Source organism: Aegilops tauschii, chromosome 4 (assembly GCF_002575655.3).
Source record: "Aegilops tauschii subsp. strangulata cultivar AL8/78 chromosome 4, Aet v6.0, whole genome shotgun sequence".
Taxonomy (NCBI): domain Eukaryota; kingdom Viridiplantae; phylum Streptophyta; class Magnoliopsida; order Poales; family Poaceae; genus Aegilops; species Aegilops tauschii.
In genome coordinates this window covers 509,195,094-509,206,654 of record NC_053038.3, presented here as the reverse complement: position 1 = coordinate 509,206,654, position 11,561 = coordinate 509,195,094, and the positions used below count along the sequence as shown (strand labels likewise).

Genomic DNA, 11,561 nt, shown 5'->3' with positions numbered 1-11,561 from the left:
GCCGCTCGTCTGGCTCTCCCTTCCTCCTCCCTGTCAAGCCGGAGCCCCAGGACGCGCCGATCAGCCGGCGCACCCGCAGCTGCGGCGTCCGCATCGCCGAGTCCTCCCCCACCTCTGCCCGTCTCGTCAGGCCGAAGGTGGAGTCCACCCTTCCCGCGGAGTACGAAGCCATAGCCCGGTCCGGCTTCTCCAACAAGGCCGCCCTAAAGTGGGCGCGAGACGACCACCTCCGCAACGAGATGGTCCGGCAGCACTGAGCCCTGCAGGAGATAGCCGCCCGCCAGCGTGGGCACGAGGACGAGAACGACGTGGTGATTCTCGACAGCGACGAGGAAGAGGACGCCCCCGGACCGTCCAACCCGCAACACCTAGGCGACCCTGGGCAGGGGAGCAGCAGGGACGGCGGCGGCGACGGCGGCGACTACACACAGTTCTACAGGCTCCTCGGCATGTAGAGCTTCAGGGCGGCGGGCGGCGAGGAACGGCAAGGGCGACGGCTTGTCTAGTAGTGTTTTTTTTCTTTTTTTGTAAAATATTTTATGAACTCGCCGAAGTTTGGTTAAATTGGCGCCTTATTTGTGCGAATATGGGGCCGGATTTTGTTTTTCAAAAAAACGTGGGCGCGACGACCGGGAAGCATCACGTCCCAGCACGCGGTTTAGCGTCGGTACGCCCCGAGGCGACGATTTTTAGCGCCTCTCGGGGGGCCAACGGCTGCAGATGCTCTTAAAGCTTTGGCCTCATCGGATTCGAGGACCACTTTTAATCACCTCTTCCGATTCCCAAGGCGTCACACTTTAATCACTTGCTGATCAGTTCCCCATGCGTGCGTGATCTCCTCCTCGGTACTTAAACAAGCCGCAGCAGGCCACTGGGCACCGGCATTTCCCTGCCTCACCCCTTGGACTCCACCTGAACTAGCATGGCCGCCATCAACATCAAGCTGGCCGTGGACAAGTCCTGCAACCGTGTGTTGTTCGCCGACGCCGGCTCCGACTTCGTCGACGTGCTCCTCTCCTTCCTCACTCTGCCGCTCTCCGCCCTCCAGTGCTGCCCCGCAGGCGCGCCATCACCGGGTTGCCTCTCCAACCTCTGCGACGGCGTGGAGCGCCTCAGCAACAGTAGGCTGCTGAAGGTTGAGGCCTGCCATGGCATGCTTCTCACGCCTGCTCACACCGATGAGTTCTGGTATGTATATATACCCTATGCCCTATCGGCCCTCCGTTTTTTGCAGTGAAAAGAACTAATTAATTCTATTTTTCCTGATCTATTGCCAGGTGGTGCAAGTCCACTCACATCCCTCCCGGAGGGGCCAGGCTCGGCTTGTCATCTCACAGTTCCTGCAAGTGTTGGCTAATCATGGCTAGAGTTTTGCATGTCTTCGAGCAAGTGGGCAGGATAGGCACGATTACAGACTTTGTAGATGACAAACAACGGTTTGTGATCAGTGATGACATGAGAATCAAGCCAGCATCCACCAGCAGCATGCAGTCCCTGCCGCAGGCGTTTGGTTCTGATGGGACCGTCCATAGCTTTGAGGTGGTCGAACAGTTGGTTGGATGGGAGCAGGTAATAAGTTTTTTTTAGTATGTATATGTGACGTCGCATCAATATGAGATTGTTCACTTTAGCTACTTTTCAATGGACTGAAAATTTATGTTAGGGTCAGTCGATTTCTTCCCACTGTCATATGCACTTGACGAGCAGTACAACGTGCATGCAGCCGACACATGCAATCTTGCTTAATTAGCATGAGTACTAATCACTAGACCGATGACAGACGGACGAAAAATACTAATCCGCGTGTTTCTTGGGCAGTGCCAGTTTAAACTTAAAGAGAAATTTTATGATGCTTTTGCTATTTGATAGTCGTCTAAAGAAAACCGGCTCATGCTATTTTTTTTTTCTTTTTATGTGTTTTTGTTTCTTTTTTGTCTTGAGTCATTTTTTTGCACTTTAGCTACTTGTAAGTTGCCTGAATTATAAATTTGGGTCAGTCAATTTTTATGGCCGTTGATTTTTGCTTTCTGATTCGTGCTGCATTTTTTTTCTGCCTGTGCTACTTGTTACACTGCGCTTGTTTGTTTCGACTGATTGCATATTTGGATCAGTTGATTGCCACTAGACAGAAGCCCGTTAAGAGCGTGATCCAGCCTTCATCTCTCTCCCTTTGTTTGTTTCTTTTGTGGGTATTTTTCTTCATTTTTTATTTCTGCTTTCTGTTTCTATGCGTTTTTTATTTTTATCTTTCCTTTATTAGTTATTTTTTGTTATTTTGTGAGTTGTTGGCCCGCCTCTCTACCCCTTTTGTTCTTTTCTGCTTTTATTTGTTTTTGCTTTGGTTTTTATTTTTCTTTATGGTCAGTTTTTTTTTGTCGAATTTTTGCATGTTGGGTCAATGTAAATGTATACGCACAAAATACTATAAAGAACATGGAAAGATTGCACTATTATGTAATTATTCTTTGCATACTGCGAAATGTGCAATTTTAGTGCAAGGTTTTTCTTTCTTTCTTTCGAAAGGGTAATACCAATGTCAATATTTCTTTTTTCTATAAAATTTCATCATTTTGATCTTTTAGTTATTGTTTTATTCTTCTTTAAGTTAATAACAATGCCACTAATTCATTTCTCATGAGGAAACTTTTGCAAAAGTTTCACTATTGTGCGTATATTTTGGCAAATTTCGTTCTTGTTTGTTTTAGATTATTTTTATGTGTTTAAGTATAAATGCAAGTACTAAATAGTATGTGTGTGAATTATAGTAGAATGTGGAATTTTGGGATGTTGGTTCAGTGTAAATGTATACGCACAAATACTATAAAGTACATGGAAAGATTGCACTATTATATATTCTTTGCATACTGCTAAATGCGCAATTTCAATGCAAAGTGGCATGCAAGTTTTTGTTTCTTTTTAAAGGGTAATACTAATGTCACTAAATCATTTTTCCTACAAAACTTCACTATTTTGATTTTTTAGTTATTATTTTATTCTTCCGTAAGTTAATAACAATGCCACTAATCCACTCCTCCTTAGGAAACTTTTGTTTGAAAGCTTCACTATTGTATGCATATTGGCAAAAAGCGCAATTTGTGTGTATATTTTATGCAACTTCTTTACTATTTGTTTTAGATTTATTTTTGTATGTGTAAATATAAATGCAAGTACTAAATAATATGTGTGTATATTATAGTTGAATGTGAAAATTGCACTATTATATGCTTATTCTTTGCATATTTCAAATAATGCAAGTTGAGTGCAAGTTTTGAAATGTTTTTCTTTGTTTTTAAAGGGTCTCATTTTTTAAGAAAACTTCATTATTTTGATTTTTTTTTTCTTTCTTCTGAAAGGGTAATACCAATGCCACGAATTCATTCTTCTATAGAAAAATTCATTTTTTATATTGTTTTATTTTTAATTATTTTTTTGATTTTGATTTTGTTTTAGTTTTCATTTCCTTTTCTTTTGTAAGGATAACACCAATGTCACTAATCCATTACTTTTCAGAAAACGTTTTTTGTGGAAATATCACTATTATATGCTCATTTTTCTATAATATCACTATTATATGTTTGTGGTAAGTAGTTGACTGATATTTGTGTAGCTTGTTATGCGCTCTTTATCTTTCTTTCTTTTTAATATGAGCTACGTGGACGGGATGTGTTGTATTTTGGCCTCCGCCGTGCATACATACATAGGTGTGCTCTTAATATACAGTTACATATGGAGCTGCTTTCCATGTATGCATGTGCCGGTAGACAGCAATTAAGTTGATGTACTATATTTATGCGGCAACATTATGGGAGGGGAGTCGTCCTTGCATGCATTAGCTCCGACGGTGGCGTCATTACCTGCTCCTAATAGTCACGGCCCAAAGAAATCGCAAAGAGGCAAAAGGTGACTGACCAAATATGATGTTCAGTCGATTGACATGTAGTCAATCCCGAGATTGTTAGTAGAGAAAACCGGAATCATTTTTCAGTACTGATCTCTAGTTCTGGACTCGTTTGAGATTCAGGTTTTGTCCATGCTGAAGGCCTCTCCTTCATCAAATACAGTACTCACTGATGCATTTCTTGCAAATGGAACCGATGATAAGGCTGCTCGTGCTACCGTGAAAGTGAAGCCGAGTATCAATCACAAAATTCTACCGTCCGATCAAGATGCTGCAGGTTTTTCACAAGAAAGTAAGATCAAGGTCTTCTTCGACACCCGCGAGAAGAAGGTCATGTATGCGGAATGCAACCATGAGTTCATCGACCTGCTCCTTGGATTCTTGACTTACCCCATCAGCTGTGTGATCAAAACCACGGGGCCTGGCACTTGCCATCTTGGAAGGTGGTTCGACAATCTCTATGGAAGCGTCACCGATCTCCTCAATGCTAAGTGCTTCACAAGATGCCTCGCCCCTATGATGTTACTGGATCCAAGTGCTATGCCGTTTATCGCTTTGAGCAACATGACGTGCCATGCGGCCCTTAACTGCGGCTGCCCCAAGGATGATATATTACCGTACTGCTTCCGTCGTGAGCTTGTTGAGAGCGGGAGGTATGTAGTGGATGATGATCTACTTGTACATCAGGGCTCTGCCATGTCTGTGATGAAGCATTGGTGTGGGAGAAACAAGGTTATGGTACTGGAAATGGACATTACCATCGGGAAGCCGGAGGTAATCAAGATTAAACTATTGCAGAACGTATCTACGAACTGGGTAATTCAGTTTGCTGGCGTTTTTGTAATTGATTTTCGTTATATATGTTGCAGGCTCTTGCGCTGCTGAGAGCGATGCTTACCTCGAAGGCGGTGCTCACCGACGTATTCATCGACAGGCTGGAGGAACATTTCTCCCAGAAGAAGATACAGATATTCGCTAAGATCGCCAAGGGTAAGACCATAACCGTGGAGGTTGCGAGAGCCGACACCATTGCCACTGTCAAGAGCAGGATCAAGGATAAGGTGTCCATTCCAGCAGGATGTCGGCATGAGTTGGTCTACGGTAGCAGATATCTGAAAGACTCGTGCACCGTTGCCGAGTGCAACCTCGTCAGAGAATGTACCATCACCTGCGAGTTCTACAAGTGATAGATTATATAGCCGGTCGCGACGAAGACAGCTGGTTGTGCAATCGTTTTGTTGTTTTGGCTCTTTTTGGGGTTGGAAGAGGCATACTTTTCCTTCAACTCGTGTTTTTAGTGGCTGGAAAACTGGTTGTTTTTAGTGCCTGGTCATGCGTTCATTTTGTTGTTGTTCAGTAGATCTTAGATTTTCAAAGGGCAAATGCATTTCTGGTTTTTTTAGAAAAGGAGGAAGACCCCCGGCCTCTGCATCAACTTACAAAGTCATACAACAATAAGACTAAAGCCACCATCTAAGCAACATCAATTGCTACATCTATTCCACTTGATGAAGGGGCGCAGATAGTCTGAGCCACAGACCTCGCAACCAAACCTAACATCTAAGACCTGAGGTCCCAACCAGGACGCTTGCCGGGTATGGGCATCCACCAGTCCGGCGTGCTCCTCAACCAGGACGCCTACCGGTTATGAGACCGCCGCAGCCATCTGCCACCAATCCATCTTCAGAGCTGTACTGCTGCATGAACCTTGCCCGGTCTAGCTGCCGCCGACGCCACCACGACGCCAGACAGCGTCGACCTCCTGCGTGAGTCCATCATCGCACATTAAACGCCTAATCTCCAGAGCGCCTTGCCATCGAGATCCGATCCCATCAATGTGTGTGATGAAGCACCGCTCCTCCTCTTGTCACCTCCAGCCATCCCTTGCTCCAAAACGATGCCCCCATGAGGGAAAGCGCTACTAAGAACGCCATCATCGTCCGATCCGGGAGACCCAGATCTAGGGTTTTCCCCGAAACATCCCGAGCCTGATGACGCCAATTGCAACAACGATGCCTCGACAAGGAAACGACATCAAAGACACCGTCATCATCCGCTATGACCGTAGTCGGTGCGATTTTCATCGGCAGTTGCGCCACCTGGTGAGTGGTGGTGCTTGTTGTGGCTCCTTTCCATCCAGTCACAGTGGGTCCCTCCTGTAATGGTATGTAGACCAGTGCGCTTGCAAACGATCAGGTGTCTGAGCTGTGAGGACAAATTCCAACGCGCCGACGCAAACGGACGCAGTTTTTTTCCTTTTTGTCCATTTGTGTAGGTTGTAGGGGCAGCGTCCATCCTTGTCCGTGATAATCTAGGTAGTGCAGCCAACCGGCCGGCTCATTTGATCCTTCTTGTCAGGGTTTTCACATATTTTCACCATCAAACGCAGCTAGTAGATTGTAAAATGAAGCTAGGACTCATGCTGGCATACAAAATAATTGCAACACGGCCATAGTTCATGCATCTTGAAACCATGGCAAATGGAAATCATTTTTATGCCACTAATTTTTCCGCAATTATGGCAATTTACTTTAAGGGTCATTGTAATTGTACTTTACAGATGATGACAAATGTACCTTACATTTGCCATGTTGCCTCGGCAAATTTACTTTTATAGACAATGGCAATTTCACTTTATATACCGTGCAATTTCTTTTGCAACATGGCAAATTTACTCTTCATAACCATGGCAAATTGCCATGTTGCATATGAACTCGGCCATAGTTCACGCTTCCAACCCAATTTTTTTCTTCCTGCTGTACTTTTTATCATCGGCTTTTTTCTGGTTTTCTATTTGGTTTTCCTGTTTCTTTTTTCCTGTTTCTTTCTTCATTTCTGAATTTCTTTTATTTTTTTTATTTTAAATTGAGTTAACATTTCCTCTTTAAATTCATGATCTTTTTGAAAATTGTGAAAAATATTTTTCTAGTTTGTCAACTTTTTTGAATTCATGATTTTTTACAAGTTCATGCACTTTTCGCAAAATCATGAACACTTTTAAAATCATGAACCTTTTTGAATTTTGGGACTTTTCCTTAATTCATGACTTTTTCAAGTCTGTGGACGTTTTTTTCAAATCCATGAATTGTGAATTTTTTTTTCAAATTCGTTTGCTTTTTCCAAATATATGAAATTGTTTGAAAAACTGAACCTGTTCAAATTCATGATTTTATTTAAATTTCACGAACTTTTTCCAAATTCATGAACTTTTTAGAGTTCATGAACTTTTTCTATATCATGAATTTTTTCACATTTATGAGCAAGTTTCAAGTTCACAATCTTTTTCCAAATTCATGAACTTTCTTCAGATTAGTGAGCCTTTTTTGAGGTTGCGGTTTATTTTTTAAATCATGAAATATTTTCAAATCCGTGAGCATTCGTCAAATTCATGATTTTTTTACATATTATAAACTTTTCAAATTAATTATCTTTTGAAATTAGAAAAATTGGCTTTCAATAAAAAAGACATTCGAAATATAAAATAAGTCGATTGATACAACTGTAGGGATCACGAACAGTCAAATTTTGCTGTAGGTGCAAAATTGGTATTGCTAGCGACCAAGCTAATGGGTCGCCTGAAGCGCTGAATAGTTTGATCGAACCTACGGAGAGGTTTCCGTCGATCGATCTGTAGAGGTGAGAACATATCCTATGCACCGAGCTAATCTGTGCAACATTCTCTCTAAAAAAAAAGAGCTAATCTGTGCAACCAATGCACCAGTAGCTTTTGGGACAACATATGAGAAAAGAATGGCCCAGATTTGGTCACAAGCCTGACTATACCATTTTTGCTGAGACAACCCTTCGCTTTATAAAAATCAACCCACACTCCACATCTATCACTCCTATCAGTAAAAATGTACGTCCAGTTTTTTTTTTTTTTTTTTTGCCTCAAGCACAAAACGAGTGATTTTTTTTTGCCTTTTGAACTCTACTCAAAACTTGATGCATGCTCAAAGATCTCATTAAAACAAAGATGTCAGTCAAAACAGTTCCAAAATCAGACTTCGAATTCAAAATATATGACCAGGTTTTATTTAGACAAAAAATAAATAAGCAAACAACTTTATTGATGTAAGAACGAGAATGTGAGATATGGAGTGCGTTTTTTTTTTCTGAACAATAGAAGGACTGTTTGTCAAATATGCCAACTATCCATTTTTCTGGCCAGCTCATCTCCCTTTGTTTTCTATCCAATGGCTCGTCCAGCATCGACGCATTGGGTGCATGAATTACGCCGGTGCACTGGACGATACGTCCTCTTGTGTTATTTTGCTCATCAGTCCCCATGTGTTACGTTATTTCTTTCTCTCCGGTACTTAAAGTTAAAACACGCCGTGGGCCACCTGTATTCTGTATCTCGCAAAAAAAAACCTGTATTCTGTCGCCTGGCCCCTTGGACTCCACCCTGACTATGGACTCCATCAAGATCAACCTCGCCGTGGACAGGTCCCGGAACCGCGTCCTGTTCGCCGACGCATGCTCCGACTTCGTCGATGTCCTCCTCACCTTCCTCACGCTGCCGCTCTCCGCCGTCCAGTCCTGCTCGGCAGGCGCGGCATCGCCAGGATGCCTGTCCAACCTCTGCGACAGCGTCGAGCGCCTCAGGGACAGCAGGCTGCTCAAGGTTGAGGCCTGCCATGGCATGCTTCTCACGCCCGCTCACACCGACGAGTTCGAGTACGTATACATATCCTCTTGGACTTGGAGTATATGCTATGATCTGAATGTGCTTTCAGATAGAGTACTCTTTCAGCTATTCTCATCGATTTACCTGACTGACTATATATGTTTGTCACTTTGTCAGGCTCTGTAAGTCAGCTAACAGTTGCTGCAACGAAGTCCTATCCAGGGCTCCAAATGCTGCGTAGCCATCGCCAGACTCCTGCATGTCTACAACCAAGCAGGCAGCACAGAGACGTTTGTAAGCCGCAAAGAACGGTTTGTCATCAGTGATGGCATGAAAATCAAACCGGCATCTACTAGCAGCTTGCAGTCGCTGCCTCAAGCGTTCGGTTCCCATGGGATCGGCCATGGCTTTGAGGAGGTCGAAGTGAGCGTTAGCTGGGAGACGTAAGATCATCGATTTACTACGTACGACGTTGCTAGGATCAGAGTAGAATCTTCTTTTTTTCTAATAGTTTGTACTTGCTTTTGATGTAGGTTTTGTTCATGTTCAACGCCTCCCTTTCTTCAGATACCGTACTCACTGATGCATTTCTACCAAATTTGCCAACCGACTATCATAAGGCTGCTGGTGCTTCTATGAAACAGATCATCATCAATCAGAAAACGCTACCGTCCGATCAATACTCTGCAGGCTCTTCACCAGAAAGCAAGATCAAGATCTTCTATCACACCGACCAAAAGAAGGTCATGTATGCAGAATGCAACCATGACTTCGCCGACCTGCTCCTCGGTTTCCTGGCTTACCCTATCAGCTCTGTTATCAAGAACACAGGGGCTAGCACTCCCCATCTTGGCAGGTGCCTCAACAATCTCTATAAAAGTGTTACCGATCTCGACGAGGCTGGGTGCTTAACAGGTGCTCTCACCAGGACAAGTTGCTGAATCCAAGCCTCAGACCGTTCGATGCTTTGAGCAACCTCGTGTGTCGGGCGCTAGATTGCCAGTGTCGGAAGGACACGATGCCAGAGTTAGCATGTTTTTGCTGCCATCCCGAGCTTGTTGAAGATGGAAGGTAGTGTAGTGTGAAAAAACTTCTTACATTATGGGACAGAGGGAGTACGTCGTAGGCGATGATCTACTTATACATCAGGCATCTGCCATGTCTCTGATGAAGCATTGGTGCGGGAGAAACAAGGATATGGTACTGGAGATGGACATTTCCATCAGGAAGCCCGAGGTAGTCTAGCATGTGAACTACTCCCTCCGTCTGAAAATACTTGTCTTAGAAATGGAGTATTTCCGGACGGAGGGAGTAGTATTGCACAACTAACAATTGGTAATTCAGTTTGCTAGTGTTTCTATTAATAATTTTGGTGGTATTGTAGGTAGTTGCGCTGCTGCGAGCTGTGTTTACTTCTAAGACGGTGCTCACCGACATATTCATCGACAGGCTGGAGGAATATTTCTCCCAGAAGAAGATACAGATATTCTCTAGGATCCCCAGGGGCAAGACGATAACCGTGGAGGTTGCGCGAGCAGACACCATTGCCACTGTCAAGAGCAGGATCAAGGATAAGGTGTTCATTCCAGCAGGTTGTCGTCATGAGTTGGTCTATGGTAGCAGATATCTGAAAGACGCATGCACCGTTGCCGAATGCAACCTCGTCAGAGAATGTACCGTCACCTGCGAATTATACAAGAAGTGATACATTATACAGCCGGTCGCGACGAAGCCTGGTAGTTGTTTTTCGGTAATCGTGATGATTGTTTTGGCTCTCACTACCGGAATCAACCCCTATGCCGACGGCCCAGGCCGTCGGCATAGCCCTGATTCCCGACGGCGTGGTGACGGTGTTGGTGAAGAACAATCTCCGCAGGGCTTCGCCTAAGCACTACGAAAACTATGATGGAGGATAAACTAGAGGGGACGGGGTTGCCGGCACATGGCTTGGTGTTTCTTTATGTGTCTTTGGTGCTAGCCCAGCCCCTCTATTTATATGTTGAGCCTTGGGGTCGAAACTTGGAGTAAAAGCCTCCACAAAGTCGGTTTCACCCGAAAGGCAAGAGTCCTTCTCGGACTCCAGGGCCAGACGCCAGGGTTCCCGGCGTCTGGACCCAAATGCCAGGGACCCTGGCGTCTGGCCCCTGGACTCCGCAAAACTTCCTTTTGCGCCTTCCAAAAACCTTATGGGCTTTCCCCTTTGGCCCAAATAAAGTGTTCTCGTACCCAAACATTTCGGGAAACATCCGGAACCCCTTCCGGTGAATTCCGGAACCCTTCCGGAAACCAAACACTATTATCCCATATATCAAACTTTATCTCCGGACCATTCCGGAGTTCCTCGTCATGTCCGTGATCTCATCCGGAACTCCGAACAACATTCGGTCACCAACATACATAACTCATATAATACTATATCGTCAACGAACGTTAAGCGTGCGGACCCTACGGGTTCGAGAACTATGTAGACATGACCGAGACACCTCTCTGGTCAATAACCAATAGCGGAACCTGGATGCCCATATTGGCTCCTACATATTCTATGAAGATCTTTATCGGTCGAACCGCATAACAACATACGTTGTTCCCTTTGTCATCGGTATGTTACTTGCCCGAGATTCGATCGTCGGTATCCTCATACCTAGCTCAATCTCGTTACCGGCAAGTCTCTTTACTCGTTCCGTAATGCATCATCCTGCAACTAACTCATTAGTCACATTGCTTGCAAGGCTTATAATGATGTGCATTACCGAGAGGGCCCTGAGATACCTCTCCGACAATCGGAGTGACAAATCATAATCTCAAAATACGCCAACCCAACAAGTACCTTTGGAGACACTTGTAGAGCACCTTTATAATCACCCAGTTACGTTGTGACGTTTGGTAGCACACAAAATGTTCCTCCGGTAAACGGGAGTTGCATAATCTCATAGTCATAGGAACATGTATAAGTCATGAAGAAAGCAATAGCAACATACTAAACGATCAAGTGCTAAGCTAACGGAATGGGTCAAGTCAATCACATCATTCTCC

At 44.2% G+C, this 11,561-nt stretch overlaps 1 protein-coding gene and 1 pseudogene across 1 annotated transcript; both read left to right on the top strand.

Annotated features, from left to right (window-relative positions):
- The first annotated feature begins 922 nt into the window (after nucleotides 1-922).
- LOC109735549 (uncharacterized) lies at nucleotides 923-5,305 on the top strand. Its single transcript, XM_020294768.4, has 4 exons — nucleotides 923-1,188; nucleotides 1,278-1,569; nucleotides 4,022-4,672; nucleotides 4,768-5,305. Exons 1-4 carry the CDS (start codon nucleotides 923-925, stop codon nucleotides 5,083-5,085), a joined length of 1,527 nt encoding a protein of 508 aa, XP_020150357.1. The 3' UTR covers nucleotides 5,086-5,305.
- A 1,664-nt stretch (nucleotides 5,306-6,969) lies between these two features.
- LOC109735560 (uncharacterized) lies at nucleotides 6,970-10,268 on the top strand (annotated as a pseudogene).
- The last annotated feature ends 1,293 nt before the right edge of the window (nucleotides 10,269-11,561 follow it).

Bases quoted from the DNA above. Each gene is read 5' to 3' on its own strand.
- LOC109735549 (XM_020294768.4), top strand. From the start codon at position 923: ATGGCCGCCATCAACATCAAGCTGGCCGTGGACAAGTCCTGCAACCGT. The intron at 1,189-1,277 runs GTATGTATATAT...ATCTATTGCCAG, and splicing joins GCTCACACCGATGAGTTCTG to GTGGTGCAAGTCCACTCACA. The intron at 1,570-4,021 runs GTAATAAGTTTT...TTTGAGATTCAG, and splicing joins AGTTGGTTGGATGGGAGCAG to GTTTTGTCCATGCTGAAGGC.